We start from the raw sequence: 22,975 nt of genomic DNA, 5'->3' as shown, positions 1-22,975 counted from the left end.
CTTTTTAATAGAGAAATTATTGTCATTATTTCAATTGTGTCATTTAATTATTACTTTTTATACTATTTTTAAACTATTAAGAAAATTAATTTAGTACTCCCTCCGTCTCACAATAGGTGTCATCTTTCCTATTTTTATTTGTCTCAAATTATTTGTCCATTTAGAATACCAATGTGATATTTATTATTTCTTTCCATTAACTTACCCTTATTTATTGTATTTTAATTCATTTAAGTATTCCATTACTTATTATTAATAAGGTTATTTTAGTAAATAATGAAATTCTGGTATGATAGAACCCAGATGTCATCTATGATGTCGTGACATCTAGTCTGTTAAAAAGTTGTAATGATAAAATAGGATCATCTTCAATTTTGGTTCAACACTTGAATGCTAACAGATCATACGAATTCAGGAACCATTTATGCGTAGTGATCACACAGTTATCACATGCAGGCTTTGATCTGGGGTGGTCCAATAAACACACAAGCTCTGGGAGTAATCCATGATGTCATCTTTAATTTTATGACATCCATTACTGAACAGAATAATAAATCAGTGCAGAAAATAAATAACACAATGAATTGTTTACCCAATTCGGAATCACAATCCTACTCTAGGGGCTACCAAGTCAGGGATAAGTCCACTAAATAGAATCAATTCATAGACCCTCAGCAAACAACCAGTTTATGATCTATTCACTAAATACTACCCGTGATATACTTCTACCTTAGACTCACCTAGGTATGAGGTCCCCCTCAAATCCCTTCAATCACAACCAGTGAAAACAGATAGACTAAAACAGAGTGAAGACACACTTCAAACAAATCTTGATCTTGCTTAAGAGCTTCAATCAAGAGACACGAATCACTCAACTCTTACCCACAAGTTAAGAATGAGAACAATGCTTCTCTTACCTACAGGTTTTGAGAAGGACATGGCAGCCATCCCATAGCTCGGGTGATCTACCTTGACAAACCCTAATGATTACATCTTTTCAATACTCGACTTGCTTGTTAAACTAGGTTACATAGCTTCCTATTTATAACATATTCCCAACTGGACTTGGGCCTTCAATCACAGCCTTATTTGTTGTTACAAATCAGAAGAAAACTTCTGCTAAAAGTATGGTCTTTAATCATAAGTTTCCTAAATTGTCTCCATAATTAGAAACTACACAGTCTTCAATATTCCGACTTGATTCTCTTGACCTTTAAATATGCTCCACATATGTTTGCATAATATTCCATAGAAAATTCTGCATCTGTTGAGTACATACTGAATCTTCATATTCCAGCTCAGCAGGCGCGATGTCATGAGTTTCTGCATAAGACATCTCATAAGACATGTTGTCACAGAGCATGTCTTAACATTCCATAGAACATCTTGTTGTTGTACCTGTTTTGTACATATTTATTTTTGCAAGTTCTATACAACCTATTACATATTGTTGCTACTATATTTTAGCCAAACATTAATGCCAATCACACAGATCAAGGCATTAACAATCTCCCCCTTTGGCTTATTTTGGCTAAAACTACACATCTTAGCAAACTACACATCTGAGCATTAAAACAATAATTAAAACAATTACACATAATTAGCAGCAATAGATAAACTAAACAGAAGACAGGTCTTTCACATCTTTGGAAGAGACTTCAGAAATCCTTTAATCTGCTCTGTCCTTTAATCCTTCAATCTCCTATGTCCTTCAAGTCTACACAGTATCCTCAATCCACGTTTTCTTCAAATATTCCTTTGTTTCTTTTGACAGTAGTGGACTTCATAATATATTTGGATATCTCTCCCGCTTTTTAGCCACAATATGACAAAGAGAATATCAATGTCATAACATCCAGTTGGACATCTGCATCAACTCCCTCTGTGAAGTACACACGTTGTGGTGTACATGAGGAAAAAGATAGGGGAGAAGTCCCTTACTTCTTGTAACTCAGAACATAAATTACAATTGTGTTCATAACTCGGATCACAAATCACAACTACAACAGTTCCTATAATATGTATGACAGTGCACATGAATCTACACTTTATGGTGACCTCACACAAGAACTCATGACAGAAACGAATAGCATCCCCAGCCCATGTTTCTCTTTTTCTGGCTAGCACTTGGCATAGCTACCCATCACAATACCAAACCCAGACACAACCTATTTGAACACAAACGAAGGACATACTGATGTAAATTGATGTATGCGATATGTTGTAACACCATTATATAGCCATTTGAAAACATATAATTTAACGATGGTCTTTGGTATTGATCTATGGTCAAATGCGTTATTAGGAAACATTACCAAAAGCATTAATCTTTCCAAAGCGGTTTTTGACTGTTTCTTCTAGAAAGAGTTATCTTTAAAGCCAACGCACGCATAGTCATCAATTGAACTTTACACCGTCCTCTGATGTGTACAGATAATATCCAAGAAAATTCCCTTGTTTGGCTCAGCAGATACTATGTCCTTAAACATGTCACAACATCCTATCAGACATTGCCACATTTTCACCACTCATGCACACAAACCAAGTCTCTTTAACTATTCTTGACACAACATCCTATCAACCAAATTAATGATCTTCCAATCACTCTATTCACTCCCCCTATCATAGACACAGTAATCCAACTGTTCTAAAACAATTCAGCATACAATAAAATCCACATGTATCACCTCACATGCTAATAGAGAAACATCACACCTAGAGATCATACTTGTATACTTGGAGACACAAAACTGAACCAGAATCTGTTACTCTAGCTACATCTTGAGCAAAATGTCTAGTTTTCAGACAGCATCAGAAGAAGATAACACATCTCCACTTATCATAATCACTTGAGCACACACTTATTTTTCTAAAAAGAATATTTACAACTCCAAGCAAAATGTATATTTCTCAAATTTTCCACTAAGTGGTCTGAATATAACTCCAAAATTCTTTTTAGAGTATAGAGATGCTTTATTTAGTCTTCACACTGTATGAATTATCCAGTAATGCTGAGGCTTGAATGCTGAGACGTTTAGCAAAATTAATCAAGTTGATGTTCCAACATCATGTGTGACATCCACTGTACTACTGCAGAACTTATAAATGCTCCTTGAACAATGCAAGTATCCTTTCAACTAGCTACACACCAATTATTCCTCCTCAGTTGTAGGACAACATAAGTAGCAATAGTTAGAACATACATAGAGTTACTGCCCTGATCATTCACATCACCAATTACACAAAAACAGTTGCTCCCCCTTCATTTCATCATTCGATAACAAAAACTTGGCTTGATATCAGAACAGTCAGCAGTAGATTAGAACAGACTCATCATATAAGCAATATCTTCTTAAATTATATCTATTTAATATGCTCCCCCTCAAGCATGTAGCTTATTCACACATTGCTATGAGACAGACCCTTTTTGAAGAAACTAAATTTCCATCCTTAGGAACAATCCACTTAACCAACTGAGATTTTGATGTTGAACTAGATGTCAAAGCATTCTGATAAGGCATCCAGTAGCTGAATTCAGTTCTTCCTTTTAGCACAGTTCAATGAAATAAGACAACACCACATTACATGTGACATATAAACTCCTAGAGTTCTTAAAATTTTTGCAGAGAAACATAAACTCCTCCATACCTAACCACAATTGCTATTCATAACCTCCTGATGGACATACCAGCACGAGCTAGCTTCACACATATAGATCAGCACATTAGCTTTAGGAACAGTCAGCCACACATAGTAGTTAAATGTCACAACATGTTGTTTGACATCACATCCTCGTCAGAAGACAACAACTCTGCATACGTAAGCTTCACAAATATCTAAACCAAAAAAAATCACAGACAGCAGTCTTAAATCCCCCTGACATGAGCACTCAATGCTCCTTAAGTATATGATCACTTGTCACTAGGTGAAAAACACAAAGAGATTGCCATGTTCTCAACATGAAGAACTGTTACTTCTTATACTTGTTGAGCATAATCTCACCATGCTTAGATACGATGTCTCCTAATTCTTACACAAGAGTCCACTTGATTTGGAATTTCTCACAAATTCCATAACACAAAAGGACTGTCATAATCACTTACTTGTAGTAGGAGAACTCTCTGTATCTTCATCCATTTTGATCAGAACTCATGATCAGACATCAAACTTCCGTTCTTACAGTCACCTAGAGAAATTTTCATCATGTTGGAATCACGTATTGTCAGATCATACTACTGTCACCCAGTTTAGAATCTGCCTCATTCCAATCCACATTTTCTCAGTACTGCCACTTCAGACAATAATGCTACTTCTTCAACCTTTCCATGCACAATCCTAGACAATCTTCCAGGATAACAACACACAATGATGTAGTGGCATCATGTATGACATTAGCTTCACATTACAAACAGAGGATCACACCTATTGCTTCTCAATCAGTTTATCAACCACTTAATAGGAGAGCAAGAAAACTTTTACACAATTTCTGAGACAGCCAGCTGATAGGACCACCTATGTTTGTCATACTTCAGGGCACCAATTTCAAACTACTCAACACACAGTTACTTAAAAATCTAAGTGCACTCTCAGAGTTAAACTGCTTATACTGCAGACATGTGTAACTTCCAGGCAAATACAACAATATTCAAATACTTAGTCTGCCATTAAAGTATTTACTATTTGTCATAAAAGACTATCTTCTCACATTAGGTAGGGCAATTGATTTGACATCCTTCTTCTGCACATGTCTGACATCAGATTCATTTTGACCAACTAAGCTTCCTTGGCTGAACAATCAGAACTCCTGAGATGATGTTCCACCATCTTTTTAATCATCAGTTTCAGTAAAAAGAATCCAACATTTACTATGATTCTTAAGGCAACCTACATAGTAAACCAATCATGGTTTTTGCAGTGGAACACCTGTGGATTAACCATCAGTAGTTGATCAGAGTTTCAGATCGTATTACAAACACACGAAGCAGTAGGAACATCTCAAGAATCTTCTCCAGATAGAAAAAGTATTCAGACCTTCTGTCTGACTTTGAAATGTTAGATGTCATCACATACAACATACCACTTCCGATTAAGTCAACAAAAACCAGACAGTCACATTTCAAACAAACTGAATGACCCTTCAACCATACATACACTAACCAACCACACTAGTTGATACAACTACATACTCTATACTTCCCTAGAGATATACAAAATAAGGACTTCCTTAGTTTACTTTCTACACAAGGTTCAAATTGCCACCATTTGTACCTGGTAATAGAAGAAACCACATAGTTGACCATGAATATGTCTTCAAAAGATAAGTCTGAATCTTATCTGTCTTCTTCAAACTCTGGTGTGTTCAGTAGTTGTGATGTTACATCTTTATGTAGCACATTCTCTTCTATACATCACATACTTCATTGGATCAGCTATTCAAATAATCACCAGATAAAGTTGCCACACATCCTCAACTGGTGGAGATCATAGAGAACTTTAATATTGACATTCAGTTCACAATATACCATGAATCCTTTATACAAACACTCATCTCCCGAAAAAGTATATGCAATTTAGTATTCAGGTTATATTCTAATAAGTACTAAGTCTCTCGTCAAAGTACCTACCAGTTGGTCAGTTAGAACTGTCTACTCACACTAGATAATTCTGACTGATTACATCATCACACTTACACTTACTTCTAGGGAACAACACATACATTCCATGACTGAGGACATTAAGATGATGTTTCAACATCTGCTATGACATCATCCATTATGGTTTTGGGGGTAACATCCATAAAATCTCATCCATACCACCTAGGGGAAACATGAGAAGCACAATAACCTCCACCTTTACAGCCAAACAATCAACATAACCAATGGATGATATGAGCCACAACTCAATAAGCTTATCTCCATGCTTTCATTTTGATTTTAAGACGATGAATGCCATAGTCTGTTCCTATAGAGGATATTCCCTCAACTAGGTTTCTGGAATAGACTTACTTATGGCATTACACAGAAATATGCAGATTCTTCAAGGTAATTTGTCTCCCTTGATTCTTCAGACAATACCCTTCCAATAGAATATTTTGGGTAGTCAATACTAAGGACCATTAATCACTGTGGTTGGATCACAGTATTCAGCTCCAAAAAAATTTATTCTATGGTCATGAATAAAATTCCACATATCCGATTCCTTTGATCAGAAGGATATATCAGATATATGCTCATCTTGATTTCTCATAAAGGGACTGTAGATAATACCTTTATGAATCTTTTTAATTGTATTGAGCTCAACTTCCATACTCCCATAAGCTTAGGTCAGAAATAAACTGACTTTTGGAGTAGAGAACTTTGTTGATCGTGTCCTGATCAACTAATACAAAACAGATGTCTCCTCTTCCAGATCAAGAGTAGGTTCCAAACATATGTACTCACACTACATTTGCTTAGAACCCAAAACATCTATTCTTCAAGTGGTTGCTGCATACTAGTAGAAGTAATGTTTTAACATCCTATAGAACATCAGTTCCATCTCCTTGGAAAACATTATCCTTGATAATCTTCAAGGTCTTCAAACAATTTGCAGATGTATATGAGAATCACTGATCAATTGATACTCATCAACTTTATTAATAAATATCTTTATGAGTGGACTTGAGAAGGACTCAAGTATATTTGACACTTTTAATATAGTTGAAAAATCTGCCAAATATTATGTTGATAAAAATAAAACCCTAGAATTCTTCTAGCACTTTGAGGGTTGTATCAGAAGCTATGCAGCGGAAAATAGTCATGTTTCAACAAACTTTACATAATGCTTACTCCATGATACAATTGTAAGCATGACATCCAGGAATTGAAAGTAAATCAACCCTACAATATGCTTGCTTCTTCACCAAGCAATAGACTAGACCTAACCAATATCTTGACCAGATAGAAACACATAAGCCCAAAAGTTACCTTATCAATATCTTCACTCCCGCATGAAGGTTTTGACAATCTTCTTCTCTGTGCTAAATATAAGTTGAACAATTCAATTCAAATTCTTCACTCCCGCATGAAGTCTTTGAATTTAACTCTTTTTATTCTAGCTTCATTCTTTTCTTTCATCAAGAAGATACAATGGCTCTGGTCAGGTCGTTCTAGTCTTCCACAAATAGGTCCATCCTCCACATTAAGGGACCATAAAATATGAACACTCCTTGTTCAAACAATCTTATACCTTGTACACAACCAGAAAGTATCCCCCATGAATCTCATCCAAAAACAGACAGGATGCCTGCTCTAATACCAATTGAAATTCTGGTATCACAGAACACAGATGTCATCTATGATGTCGTGACATCTAGTCTGTTAAAAAGTTGTAATGATAAAATAGGATCATCTTCAATTTTGGTTCAACACTTGAATGCTAACAGATCATACGAATTCAGGAACCATTTATGTGTAGTGATAACACAATTATCACATGCAGGTTTTGATCTGGGGTGGTCCAATAAACACACAAGCTCTAGGAGTAATCCCTTATGTCATCTTTGATGTTATGACACCTATTACTGAACATATTAATAAATCAGTGCGAAAATAAATAACACAATGAATTGTTTACCCAGTTCAGAATCACAATCCTACTCTGGGGGCTACCAAGCCAGGGATAAGTCCACTAAATAGAATTAATTCATAGACCCTCAGCAAACAACCAGTTTACGATCTACTCACTTAATACTACCCGTGATATACTTCTACCTAAGACTCACCTAGGTATGAGACCCCCCTCAAATCCCTTCAATCACAACCAGTGAAAACAGACAGACTAAAACAGAGTGAAGACACACTTCAAATAAATCTTGTTCTTGCTTAAGAGCTTCAATCAAGAGACACGAATCACTCAACTCTTACCAACAAGTTAAGAATGAGAACAATGCTTCTCTTACCAACAGGTTTTGAGAAGGACACGACAGCCATCCCACAGCTCGGGTGATCTACCTTGACAAACCCTAATGATTACATATTTTCAATACTCGGCTTGCTTTTTAAACTAGGTTACATAGCTTCCTATTTATAGCATATTTCCAACTTGTCTTGGGCCTTCAATCACAGCCTTATTTGTTGTTACAAATCAAAAGAAGACTTCTGCTAAAAGTAAGGTCTTTAATCATAAGTTTCCTAAATTGTCTCCATAACTAGAAACTTCACAATCTTCAATATTCTGACTTGATTCTCTTGACCTTTAAATCCGCGCCACATATGTTTGCATAATATTCCATAGAATATTCCGCATTTGTTGAGTACATACTGAATCTTCATATTCCAGCTCAGCAGGCGCGATGTCATGATTTTCTGCATATGACATCTTCTAAGACATGTTGTCACAGAGTATGTCTTAACATTCCATGGAACATCTTGCTGTTGTACCTGTTTTGTACATATTTATTTTTGCAAGTTCTATACAACCTATTACATATTGCTACTACTATGTTTTAGCCAAACATAAATGCCAATCACACAGGTCAAAGATTAACAAATGAGACTCATTTAATCATTGAAATCAACATAATTAATCATTTTCTTAAAAAGCATGAAAATCTCAAAAAAAACATCTATTGTGAGACTGGGGAAGTACTAGTAAAAATATAATATTTTAGGACTATATTATTATATTTTTTAATTCGTATGCAAAAATCATACGACAATTATTTTAAAATAAGATAGGCTTAACTGCACTTTTGGTCCCTGTAAGTTAGCGAGTTTTTGATTTTCGTCCTTGTAAGTTATTTTTTTTTTAGTCCCTATATTTCACTTCCGCGTTCGCTTTAGTCCCTAAAATCAAAATCCACATGAAATTTCGCAGGAAAATCCGCAGGAAACTGTAGCGGGGAAAATCTGAGATCGAAGCCATAGGATTGACTCGACTCAATATTTCGTTTGAAATCACCACCGCGCTTTATTTTTTCAAAGGAAAAGGGAAAAGATTGTAAAACCCAAAGTTTTGTTTTTAAAACAAGAAAGAGAACTCAGGTTCGGGTGTTGATTATATGAGGGGAAGGTTTAAAGCACCCCTCATATCTGTGGTACTCCACAGGAACCTTTTTGAAAATCTGTGTCGTGTGTGCTAAAAAACGGTTTGTTTTATTTTTAAAATAAGCTCGGCAAAGCGTTAAGCTTTGTGCCTACATACCTCCTCGGTGCAATGGAGAAGTCAGAGCTAATGTAGTTCCACTTAAAGGGAAAAACGTTTTAAAAACGAATAAACACTTTATCGTCGTTGGAGAGAAATACTCAGCCATTGATCTTGAGCATGAGAACAAATGAGTTCTTTGCATCGCAAATGAAAGAAGGGCTCCAACTCGGATAAAATCAACAAGTATGCCACTAGCTCTCTCACGCGGAAAAGATCTCATTATATCAATCAATTTCAAAATCGTGGGGTATAACCACTCGTTTCGACGATTAATAGTGTCTAAACTTTTGAAGAAAAGAGGAAAAAGGCCACTAAGGACGAAAGATATTTTTTTAAGAAAAAAGGTTTTGAAAAGGTTTGCAAACATAAGAATATTTTGAAAAAGGGAGAAGATTTTGAAAATTTAAGAATGGGAGGAGATGAAGAGGCTATCCTATTGCGTAAAATAAAAGCTAAGGAAAAGAACGGTCTAACCGAAATAAGAAGCCAACACTTGACATTGTGAGTCAAGGTAGATTTCCCTTCCTTTGGAATATCAATACTAAACCAACATTATCACTTGGGGATCCAGATGAACTTATTGTCTTAGCACCATTTTGCATTAAGCACATTAAAATTCTGACAAAAATCGGGCAGAGTAACGGCTGTTTTCGGGTAAAATCCTTATCTCAATGCCTTGGAATTAACCATCAAGGACTTTAAAGGAAATACCTGCATACACAAACAGACAACAATCCAATGCCAGACAGACAGAATAATCACAGAGTAATAACAGAATGAGAGTCCAGAGGTCTTAAGTCCATAAGTCCGAGTCTCCAAAATGCTAGGGATAGTAACCAATAGTCCAAAAGAGAGCCTTAAGAGTTTTTTAGATTTTTGTTATTTATTAGTGTTTTAGCATAAAAGTAAAGTATGGTCCAAGTGGACAAAAGAAAATGGCGGAAACATAAACATAGCGTCCAAATGGACAAAGAGAAAATAGCGGAATATAAACGTCCAAATGGACAAAGGTAAAAATAGCGGAATGTAAATATGATGAAATGATAAAATAAAGCAATAAAGCGAGAAATATAAAGAACGGTATAGTAAAGTGCGGAAATTAAAGTCAATTGTTAGATGTTAAAGATAACCATCTTGAAACTTGTCAAGTATGTTATCAAAGTTAGTAAGAAAGATCGATGGTGAGTGAAGGATGTTCTCGGATTTAAATTCAATGGAACTTTTTCAGAAGCTTGATGAAATCATAGCGACTACACGATAAACCTCCATAAGTCTTAAATCAACCGCATACAATTCTCTTCCATATTTGATCTTTTTATTCGGGACACGAAATATTGCGCTATGTTAAGCAGATCGCCAAGTGATTTATGTAGAAATCACCCTACAACGAGGCCGGTCAAAACTTTATGTGCTAATGCATGTGAGAGAAATGATATGTAGATCATTCTCCGAAAGCAATACCGCACGAAAAGAAAATAGGTAACGATCTAGTCTTTACTAAGAATCCATAAGAATTCTCGAAGTATTAAGACTTTCATCGATCAAAAGAAAAAAAAGGAGAAGAAGGAGAAGAAGGAGAAGATAAAATGCATAAAGTAAAATTAACTCACACTATCATTAATATCATTCATCTAATATTATGGGTTTGGTCCTTTCAAACCTATCAACATCCTAGATCCAATGATATTAATGAAATGGAGGAAGAAAAATAAAATTCACAGAAGATAATCAACTCACACTATCATTAATATCATTCATCTAATATTATGGATTAGGTCATTCCAAACCTATCAACATCCTAGATCCAATGATATTAATGAAGTGGAGGAAGAAGGAAGCCAAAACAAGCATAAAAAAGGCAAAAAACCACATTCTGCCAGCAGGAAATCGATTTCATGCAGGGGGAAATCGATTTCCATAGTGCAGTTTTTCAAAAAAAACAAGTTACGTTCAGCAGGAAATTGATTTCAGCCTTAAGGAAATCGATTTCATCAGTGTAAATTTCAGCAAAAACATCATTTAAAGACATGAAACTTGATTTGAACAAATATACAAACACCTTATGATCACACATCAACTTGAGCACGAAATTTCCATCAATTCACCATCAAATATGACCAATATAGCATCAAAGATGCATTGAACACAAGCAACAAAGATCTACATCTTAGAGTTTAGGAATTTACCAATTCTTGAAACAAATGTTGAAGTAACTTCAAGAATAAGCACAAAGTGTGTAGATCCTTCAAATTTGGAGATGAACAAGCAAAGCAAAGAGAGAAATGTAGAAGGTTTAGTTCAAAATTAGCAAGATTCAATGTGAATCTCACTAATCTTATGAAAATGAACTTTGGGTGAGGGTTTTGGAAAGGGTGAGAAATGAATTTGCAAGCAATTTTTTGGCTCTCCAAGCTTGAGAAATGAGAGAGTAGTGGCCTTTATTTATAGGATGAGAGCAAGAGTAGTGGCAATTTGGTCATTTGCTCTTGGTTAATTAACTTGTGTTTAATTGGTGATTAAAGTGGCATTTAAATGGTAAAAAATGGTAAAATGAGGTTAAAATGGAATTAATGAAGGGAATTATTTTGGTGAGGTGGAAAATTGGTAAAATGACAAAAATGGTCAAAGAAAATAGGTGCCAAAATCAAATCAAGCTTCCCTCTCTATTTTTTTTGAATTTCGCCTTAAGGAAATCGATTTCACTCTGTTCCAGAAGAGAATTTGGCGCAAAATACACTAGGGAAATCGATTTACCCAGGAGGGAAATCGATTTACCCAGGAGGGAAATCGATTTACCCAGGAGGGAAATCGATTTCATGCTGTCCAGAATGTGATTTTGTTGAAAATTGTTGTAGGGAAATCGATTTCATCAGTCCAAAATGTGGATGCCTTTTTTATTGCATGTCTTGGCTTGGTACCTACAAAACAAAAGCCTACAAAGAAACAAAGCAATATTTTTGGTATTTGGGTTAGTATAATATGCATACAAGATAAACAATCATTGGTGCTTGACGGTCCCTCTTATTGATGAGGTGAGTGCAACACCGCAAACAAAACTTCTAAGTGAAGCTCTTGACTAACGATTGGGATATGAATGATATATGATCTTAGGGTCAAAAATTAGGGTATGACAGAAACCTGCAGATTTTCCTGCGGATTTTGACTTTATGGACTAAACCTCAAGCAAAAAGTAAGATATAGGGACTCAAACCAAAAAAAAAAAAAACTTACAAGGACGAAAATCAAAAACTCGCTAACTTACAGGGACTAAAAGTACATTTAAACCAATAAGATAATTATAAATAATGAAAGCTTTTCAATTTCATTATCCCCGACTTGCTCTATGTATACATCTTGTAATGAGTGCATTGGCCCCAAGTCCCTACCCCAAGCAAGTTGACGATCAGTCATATTCCCAACAAGAGAACCAAAAGAGTCAACAAAAGCTGAACTAAGTTTCCTTTTTTTTCTTTCTTACACTTATAAAAGTTTGACCTTTGAGCACGAATTAATGCCTCCAAAGTCAATTTGGAATTAGTTAAAGTTCAGTTCAGTCCAAACAAAGTAGACAACAAAAATATGAATAACATCTATCTACTACAATTAGATTCACTGTAACGTGCATGCGATCTATGTCTGACTGAACACGAGATATTGTTCCATCATCTGTTACCATCACTTCCATGACAGCGTTCGGGATCTGAAGCATCTAGGTTCAGCTGCGTGCGTGCACAAACTCAAATCACGGAGACCGAAATTTGCCAAGCAAAACAACTAAACAAGGCATGAGGAAGTGATAAAAGATTAACAAACTAAACAAAATTCCTCAACCACTGATATATCATGAATCATAAATAAATCTAATTAGTCATCGTGATGTTTGTATATGGACTATGTGTGGGTATGGTCTTTTTGTGTAATTTTCTAGATCCAATATTTATTTCACCATTTTCTTTTAACAAATTATAAAAACAGAAATAATTATTTTTTTAAAATGAAAAATATTAAAACATTGTTCTAAAAACACATCCTCATAGTTTGTCTTTATTTTTTTTATCTTTATCACAATTATTTCCTCCACAAATCTTTCATCTTCTTGACAAAATAAAGTGGAGGCGGATTTTTTTCTCTGGCTTTTGTAGTCAAAGGCCTAACCAGAGTGAACATCCCCGTTTGTCACATTTAAAACGAATTACCTAGAATCAAATTTGCTAATGTTACACTTATCACTATTTTAATCACATTGAACACCCCAGTCTATCACAAAAATAAACTTGAACTGAACTACAACAAATTAAAACATTAATAAATTACATCCAGCAAGTCTATCACAAGATCAATGAAAAGAGTGTAACCACAAGCCGCACAAGATTTTACCAAACATCTCAATACCAAATACAGAATCTATTGCCCTTTTGGTATAGAATGTTCCGCCACGTCGCTGCTAAAATTGTTACATATGACATGGAGCTGAGGCAAGGGTGCATTACAAGGACATACAATTTTGATCTCGGCTATTCTTATCCCTACTCATCCAGCCCATAGTCCTCTCCAAAATACTTGTCAACTAGACTGTTTGCCATAGTTCTCAAGTCTTCGTTTTCATGAAACTGAAATCGTTCCATGGCTTCAATCCCATCTTCTTGTTCTACAAGCTTTGGGCCCTTTCCATTTGGCATCCCTCTCAGGACCTGCATAAACAATTAATCATAAACAAGCCGGGGTTTAGATCTCGAAGGACATGAATACACAAACAAATGAACCGATCTAGTCATAATCTATGAAGAAATTGTTCATACAACCATTAAAATCTCTTACCAGTTCTATGAACTGAAGCCCTAGCCTAGCAGCTTCAATATCAGCCGATCTAACCAAATCAATAAAACCTGGCAAACAGCCTTTTTCAACAAGTGAAACCAGATGCTCCAGGATCAGACTCGGCTTTTCGTCGCCTTTAGTTGGGGCAACACAAAGGTTTCCCAATATGTACGCAACTTCCTTTCTTATATCAAAAGGTGCGGCGGAAAGAAGGTGCAATAGTAAAGACACTGCCTCACTAGAATATATCAACTGCTTGTGCTCAACAGAACCAGCAGCTATATTAGACAGCACCCAAGCTGCTTCCTGCACAAGATAAGAAAAATCTCAGGTCAAGCTTAATCTAATTTTTTCTTGATCAGATATTAAATTCTATACCTATTTTTTTTTTCAATTCTATACCTTCTTTAAGACCCTGTGTTCACTTTTCAGACATTTTATCAAGACTTGTATGGCAGTATCTGAAATTGTCATTATATAATGAGATGAAAGAAATTGATCCATACTGTTTGATTAAAATGCATGTATTTTAGCTTCGCAAGTATTGAAAAAATCACTAGCCTGTAACTTCAAGTCCAGGTACAAGAACGGCATAACTTGCATGGGAATCCCCAGCAATGAGATTACCTAAACTTCGCAAAACCTGTAGGGATTTCTCAGTTATTAGAAACAACAGATCAAAGCAAATAACATAAGCATTGTGATTTGAGTACATTGGTATATGTTAATCATAAGAAAATATTAAGATGTAGAAAAGTACATCTTTACAACAAATCAACCAAAAGTTCTCTAGATCATTACCGGTATCGTTAACTGCAAACTGTTTGATGTTGCTAATCTATTTAAAAGCAATTTAAGCACGTCACTCTTCACCAGCATGCTCGTGGCTAAATTTGAAAGAGCCGATAGGTAAACAACTACCCATGCTACTTCAGTTGCTGGTTCGTCATCCCTGAGGTGACAACAAAATTAATATGACAAACAATTATTAGGGTAGTCTTTCAGAGATACTGTGTCTATTGGTAATAGATGGATATTTCGGTAATGCTTGCAAGAAATAAGATTTCCATGTAGTCATAATATAGCAAAGTGAACTTTATGATTATAGTGATTACAGTTACAGCCACAAAAATTTCACGCTTCATCAAAAGTTAATAGACTAATCTTTGATTAAAAATTTAGTGAGGTCCCATCATGTCGCGTTTTATGGTGTCATTTCCACCCAAACACTGAATGGAAGCACTTCCTTTTAGAACCTTAATAGCTCTTTGAATCTTATTTTCGGGTATTCCATTGGCCTCAAAATACCACTCTTCGTTGATTAGCAAACGATAAGCCTTCCAAACTTTGGAATCATCTTCAAGATGCAATATCCACAATCAAACATTGAACTCTAATACTAGCTGATAGATGCCGGTTCAAATATTAGAAAGAAAGAAAAATTAAAACATGATTTTATTGATGAAACCTCCCTTAACCCCAGATCAGTAATGAGCCATAGTTAGGAAGATAAACACAGGCTATTGATCTTCCTCTCAGGAGTTCGAGAGCATGAGACCTCTCCCATCCGACCAAAACAAATTCCAACTATCCAGAGTCCTAATCTTCTCCCCCTCACACTTAATAGCCTATTTCTGCCAAATTCTGGTAGAACTCCAACAAACTACTCCGAACTATTTTAACTTCCTCAACTAAAAAAATCCAACCTGATTGGACTTACCTGATGATTTATTCAAATATAGTTTATAAATTGGCATGTCTGTAAATTTCAATTTTTGATAATTGCATTGTGCTTTTTCTACCAAACAACATAGCATATAGTTTAAATACATGAAATAAATTAACTGTAGCGGCATTTTAAACAATAAAAGTTAAGAGTAAAAGGTGGGAGTCATATGCAGACATGCACAATAAACCAACATAATAATATTAAGCATGCATGTTAGAAAGTTTTTTTTTTATGTTAGAAAGTAACTCACGCTTTCGTCAAGTGTCGAACAATTGAATCCAATACTCCATCAACACGAATGAGCTCGTTAGCAGCTTTAGGATTTGGACCCTATATGCAAACATTCTGAAATCATATAAAAACACATGCATATGGAATAGTCCATCTTCCACATAAATAAGGCACATGCGACCATAAAAGCTGATGACTACATAACACATCTAAAAATATGTGGACCACACACACAGACTCAGTACAAGCAAAGAGGATATGAATGCAGTCACATAGAGTGAGAGAAATCATTAAATAATTGATACAAATCAACCACTCAAACAAATGGTATGAAATATTATTTGATGGATTTAAAACCTTGATTAGATTAGATAAAGCCCAGGCAGCGGTTCTAACAGTTGAACGCCTATTTGGTTGCATCATTCTAGCAAGAGGTATTAAGGCCCCTTGAATTAGAAGAACATTCCTCAACTCTTCATCTTCACCAGCCACATTTCCTAGTGCCCAAGCACACTGTTCAGCAACAGGTGAGGAGCTTTTTTCTGTAGACAAGACTATTTGTTAATTTTAATGGTAAATTAAATAGTTTCAACCTACAAGAACTTTGCTATAATTTTGGATATAGTTGCAAAACTAATGAAGGTGGACAATTTAGAAAAAAAAGAATGAGATGCCAGTAGGTATAAGTTCCCTCCATCTAATTATTTCCTTAGATAATAGATAACTTACAATGCTTTAACAACTAAGGCTAGAGAATTCCTCTAAATCTTTATATAAATTATCAGTCAAAAAAATTGTTTAAATTCTTGACATGCAAAAGGAATCTCAAAGTACTCACCCCCGAGGTGAGCAATAAGCAAAGGCAATGCAGGCAGCAAAGCTTTTGTTTCTTCTGGATTCCCTGCAGCAATGTTTGTAAGACACCAAGCAGCTTCAAGCAACTGCAGGAGATATTCACAACATCAAAAATGAAAATTGTAAGAAATTTGTTAGCCATTAATGGTTCTATATGCTCTGCATAACATGTACAGATATGTGTTTAGACCTGTTCATCTGGCGAACCAAATGAAAGACACTGCACTAGTATGGCAACGGCTCCAGCTTTAACAGCAGACTCAACAGGAGGAAATTCAGATCTTGACAGTAAACGCCTTAATTCTTGAAGCGCCCCTACTCTTTTCTGCACTGCACCCTTCCCCCTATCAATTAAAAATTATATAGTGTGACATTATGCCAGAGTAAAAGAATATGAAAACTTGCATTTGATACAAGTCTGTGGAGAAAATATGGTCAACACATTACCAAAGACTTAAGAGAAAACATTGTTCTAAGATGATCAAAAAAGAAAACAACGTAGGTATACAACATCAATCTTAATGCCTCATCAGAAGATCCTGCATCTGAAAGCATATGAAATTATCACATGGTTAAAAACTTTCCCCTCTAAATCAGAAGATTCATTCAGAATACTTGGTGACTTATTTTTCCTCAGACCAACAAAACTATCTGATAACCATATGTAAAATCCAAAATTGATATGAACTGCATAATTTCTATTAAACAACTCTTCACAGGATTGAACAACTTTGCCTCCATCTTCTACCAATAGTCTTCAAAACTTCGTACATCATAAACCAAAAATGTTTTTACTGGAAATCTATTTTACCCATAAACAACTAGTCTAGTGTTGCCCTGAAGTCCAGATTGGACTATCGTGTTACTTAAACACATAGGACTTCTTTGAATTGACTTGTTTGAGCTTATGCACTGACATAAGCACTTGTGAGACAACTCAAAAAAGCTTATGACTCGTATTTCAATAAGCTCTCTAGAATACCTTATGAAAACAGCTTGTATCTTATAAGAAAACAGTTTGACTTTATATCATCTAAACACTGTTAAAAATCAATTCTTAGAACTTGGAACAGGAAAACTTACTGAAAAGCAAGAGCAGATTTCAAATTTTCAACTGCCAACAAAGTTTGAGACTCCAAAATAGACTGCTCTTCATCAATCATCATATCCCCCTCACCCTCAACATCAACTTCACCCTCACTAACTCCAACCCTACAAAGCCGTTTCGCACGCACCAACGATTCCCTCCTTTCTTTCCCAATTGTAACTGCATGTTGCCGTCTTCTACTACCCGCGGCACTCCCAACTGAAAACAAAACACACAATTAAAACCAAACCATAACCCTAAAGCTATGTTCTGTCAAATTGAGTATATATAAGAAACTAATCACTAGGAAATGAATGTGGCAATAGTGTTGAGTAAAACGTACCTGATGATTTGATAGGATCTCTTTTGTTGGTGGAGAAGAGAGAATCGGCCATTGAAGATGAAGAGAACAACTGCACTGGGAAGCGGAGTTGTAAGAAATGTATGTGTTCGGAGCGGCTGAAAAAAAGTTTTAGCGGTGGTTCTGCTTTTTAATTAACCGTACAGAAAAATGGGATCGACGGTGGGAATAAGCTCGAAATTGCGTTTAGACATTTCTAAATTATAGGAAAGTAGATTAGGGAGGTAAAAATATATTAGTGTAAAAAAAAAGGAAAAACTAGATTAGGGAGGTAAGAAAATAGCTTAAATAGAATTTTGATCTCTATTTTAAAATTTTAATCTTTATTTTAAAATTTAATTTTTCGGTGTCTTTAGTTTAACAAGTGTTTAGATTTTTTTTCTGTCTTTCTTTGATTTTGATGCTGTGTGAGACTCTTTACTAACGCAATAGAATTTAGTTAAATTCATGACATATTTGTGTGGATTTGTGTGTTTACATGTATAATGTAGGTATAGCATATAAATATAGATTGTTTTTTCAAAGTGTGTTAACTTTGAGTTAAAGCATACTTATAGGGAAGCTAATACTTGTGCCAATGTTTTAGCTAAGATGGGCAAAGATACTCAAGGAGGTTTATTGGTGTTTAATGAGATTCCTCCTATTATTTTAAGTAGTTTTGAGGATGATCTTAGAGGAGTGTCTTCCTCTAGGATGATTGCTCTTTAGTTTGTTCTCTGGGCTTGGCCCCTCTTTATACCAAAAAAAAAATGTCTGTAGCAGTCAGATAATTTCAATAATTTTGATGATAACAACACTATGATGTGAGGTTTTCATTTAAAATTATGATTGTTCCATTTGTAAAATCAAGATGTCTAAGTCAATCTCTTAATAACGACACCTAATGTCAAGCAACGTTCGACAATCTCTTAAGGACAACACCTAATGTCAAGTAGTGTTTGGTGAAATCCCTGATGATCTGTAGTCAAGCAATCTCTAACGGTTGTGTTTATCAAGAGGCCTAATTATGCCTCAACAAAAAGAATAAGTCATGTCCCAAATGAAGTGTTGAATCTATTGGCTCTAGCAACAGATCTTAAAGCTTCAAGGTTATGAAAGAGATGAAGAGTGAAAGCTCGCCTGGTCCGTGTCTGAGTGATCAGAATATTGTAAAGATGTTAGAGTATTTCTTAAATTACTAAGGAAATGCACACATTCACTTAAAAGTGTTTTAAACTTATCTAAATTTGTTAAAACACCTTAAAGACTTAAAGAAACTATAAAGGTGTTAGTGAGATTAAACAAGGGTGTCCGTAAACATTTAGAGAGCTTGTAATCGATTACGGCTTTTACCCAATCGATTAAAGCAACGTATAAAGCTTATTAATCTATTAGGGTTGTAGTTTTTTCTTTTAGGAATTAGGGTTGTCGTATTTCGAAGCTCATAATCGATTAATCATATGGTATAATCTATTGTGACATTTAAAGACTCGTGAATCATTTCCTTTTTGAGCTAGATTTTTCACCTACAAATATAGGGTTCCTCCTCACTTTTAAAACACACCAGAAAACGTTTTCTATATGTTTTCTCACACTCTACTCTCTCCTTTCTCATTTCTTCCCTTTACACTAATTTGCTTTAGTGGTTTGAAAGTTAAAAATATCAGTAAGACATTTTTTTGTTTGTTTTGATGTTGGGGTATTATTGTAATTTATGCAAGAGGTATTCATCTCTTGCGTAATATCACTTATGAGCTTAATTCGATGTAAAATCTTCCATTTGGTTTGAGAGTTTGGTCTGGTGTAAAAGCTCTCGGTTGGTTCCAAGATTAGCCTCTGGTGTAAAATCTTGTGTTTTCTTTGAAGGATAGCTAGTATAAACTCTTATTTGGTTGTAAGAAAGTTTATAGGCATAACTTGCGTAAAGCTCACATCTATAGTGGAAACTCTCAAGAAGAAATTATTGGGAAGAGGAATAGGTCAAATGGTTAGATCGAATCTCTATAAATCTCTAGTGCAATTCTCTCAACATTTATCTATTTAAATTTTTGCTATTTATTTATTTCCACTGTGCTTTTATCTCTACTTTTCTCTGATTTCCTTTTCTTTGCCTTTTTCATTGCCTATTCTTTGTTTGGTTTACAAAATTCTATTAAACAATTTATTTTTCTTTTATCAGAGAATTTTTAATTGGATTTTTTTTTCAAACCCACATAACCCCTTTCCCTCTTGTGTTTAGAGTCACTTGCCCAATAATTTGAGCTTTCAATTCATTTTAATTTATATTTATAATTTATAATAATTAAATATTATAAAATTGATTTCGCCAAATTCAAACAAAATTATTTTGATTCCCCTTATTGAACCCTAGAAATTGATTACATTCTTTCTTTGCTCCCAACGTTTCAAAACAAAAATTGTAGAAAAACTAGTTTCATTCTTAAATCGAGGTTAATCTTATTCTTCCACAATACCATATTCTTTCCTACAATCTTTCTTAGCTTGTACCTATTATCCATTGACGAATCTAATTTTCATCTCCCTCAAAGAAGCTCATGTTAAGAGATGGTGAATGTATCTTTATTATGGAACATAAAAAAATAAGTTAAATTCGGTGTTATATATATATATATATATATATATATATATATATATATATATATATATGTTAATTTACTTGTTTTAATTTCTTATTACTTTTATGTTTGCTATTCCTTTGCCTTTTGTATTCTTCTCTTATGTTGTATTCTCCATTGCTTTATTGAATTCAGTAAGTTGTTTATATGTTTAGATGCTTTATGATCTTGGCCTTTTGTGGTTCTATGTGTTTTATTATATTGAGTACCTTTATTTTGTTTTGATGTTGTGTGGTTTGTTTCAATGCTTTATTTTGTATATTAAATATTGTTTAGCACGGTTAGGAAATTGTTGATATTATTTTAATCCCATTGTTTCCAGGTTAACTAGTACTTACACACATGGTTGTCAAAATTGAGATCTCAATAAAGAGAGTTAGAATATGGAAAAAGCGCAAATCGTATGATCGTAACTCGGATTGTAAGATCCCAACAAATAGACAAAATTATAAAAAATAACTAGGAAAAATAACCTTAACATAAAATTATCATTAAATTAATCATAATATCAAATGTTCAATTAAAAAAAAACATAATTTCCTAAAACATAAAATTCATAACACCAACTCAAAACATAAAATTCATAACAACTCAAAACATACTCCAAACTATTTCATCTTAACTCAAATATCATCTAAAATATATCATTTAACAAATCCTTCATGGCATTCTAATCATCAAGGAAAGCATCATCTTCTTCTCCATCAAACTCGTCATCAAGGTTATGAATCTTCAATTCATTTTCAGCAGTCGCAACTTCAATCTCATTCCTTCCTTCAACAGTGGTAGCATCAATTCCATGCCCCTCATTAGCAGTGGCTGCTTCAAAATCATCTTCTATAGTAAAATCTAAAATTTCATTTTCAAAATCTTCATCATTGTTGACAATCCATTTATTATCAAACTCAATGTCATCAAGGTTAAACTCTTTTGTTTTTCTGTTTTCTTCTTCTTGGCCAAGTTTGAATTGGTCATAACAAAAACTACGTCATTCATCATCTTTTGCTTAAGACAATTTCTCCTCTTTGTGTGAACCCAATAGATTCAAACTTAATCAATATATATCAAGTGGTAGAGTATTTTCAAAACTGAAATTTTAATATAAAGTTTACCATTTCGAAAGCACTCCAATTTCTCTCGCATCTCGATGAACTACAGATTAAGCTTAACACATGAATTGCAAAAGCTTGAAGCTCCGGATGCTCGTCCCCATATGACTCCAACCATTGGGCTGGAGTTTTTGTTTTGAGTGCAGCCGTTGCAATCGGACTACCAAAGAAATTTGTTTTTTTTCTTAAAATCCTCAAGTTGTGCATCAATTTTGCTAATTTCAGCAACATCTCCCACCATTCTTTGCAAGCAATCATACAATCCACGCTTGACTTCATAGTCGGCTTTAAAATCAACATTGTAGTGTAGTTGAGGATTGAGGAAGTATCCTACAGCATGCATAGGTCTATGGAGTTTTTTATCCCACCTCGCATCGATAATATCCCATAGAGCCTTGAAACTAAATTATAGAAAGAATTTTTTTTTTTGAATTAGTTGCAGTACAAGACAACATCACTGGAAAGTATGTACTGTAACACCCCAATTCTACCCAAAGCATTTAGGCAAGAAAATATCAGAGTATTTAAAATTTCATACAACACAATTAGGATGTTACACTAAGTAACCAAACAAACACCTAGAAAACAAACAGACATCAACGATGCCAAAAGCATACATACCTGCCAATAAAATGATACATAACACACGAAAGATATGAACATATATATATATATATATATATATATATATATATATATATATATACGTATAGCTCTCACTCTCAAAGAGGAGTTTTCCAAAATAAAGTGTTTACAATACACAATGGCACGTTATCATATATACATGTTCAAAAGAGTCGTATACAAATAAATAACAGCAGACTCCCGACTACCCGGTGTTACGTATCAGAGCGACCGACAATACCAACTGGAGAACTACCTCTTCCAAAAGACTTCCAAAGCGGCTAATCTGCAGGATGCCACTCAAGCATCAAATCAGCAGAAGGGTGAGAATATAATTCATAATGAAAGCATGACAATTAT

The 22,975-nt window shown here is 34.6% G+C and overlaps 1 protein-coding gene across 1 annotated transcript; it reads right to left on the bottom strand.

The window, feature by feature from the left end:
• Positions 1–13,444: 13,444 nt before the first annotated feature.
• LOC131644584 (importin subunit alpha-9) lies at positions 13,445–18,466 on the bottom strand. Its single transcript, XM_058915132.1, has 11 exons — positions 18,250–18,466; positions 17,903–18,125; positions 17,010–17,163; positions 16,803–16,905; positions 16,322–16,506; positions 15,984–16,063; positions 14,806–14,956; positions 14,566–14,647; positions 14,407–14,465; positions 14,005–14,310; positions 13,445–13,877 (listed from the first exon to the last, which is right to left on the bottom strand). Exons 1-11 carry the CDS (start codon positions 18,299–18,301, stop codon positions 13,713–13,715), a joined length of 1,560 nt encoding a protein of 519 aa, XP_058771115.1. The 5' UTR covers positions 18,302–18,466; the 3' UTR covers positions 13,445–13,712.
• Positions 18,467–22,975: the final 4,509 nt, after the last annotated feature.

The sequence above is a fragment of the Vicia villosa genome, linkage group LG1, assembly GCF_029867415.1.
Source record: "Vicia villosa cultivar HV-30 ecotype Madison, WI linkage group LG1, Vvil1.0, whole genome shotgun sequence".
Lineage (NCBI taxonomy): Eukaryota > Viridiplantae > Streptophyta > Magnoliopsida > Fabales > Fabaceae > Vicia > Vicia villosa.
This window is presented reverse-complemented; position numbering and strand designations above follow the sequence as displayed.

Excerpts from the sequence above, each read along its gene's own strand:
- LOC131644584 (XM_058915132.1), bottom strand. The coding sequence starts at position 18,301 with ATGGCCGATTCTCTCTTCTCCACCAACAAAAGAGATCCTATCAAATCA. Across the intron at positions 18,126-18,249 it reads AGATCCTATCAAATCATCAG|TTGGGAGTGCCGCGGGTAGT; the intron begins GTACGTTTTACT and ends TTTTGTTTTCAG. Across the intron at positions 14,648-14,805 it reads GTTTGCAGTTAACGATACCG|GTTTTGCGAAGTTTAGGTAA; the intron begins GTAATGATCTAG and ends AAATCCCTACAG.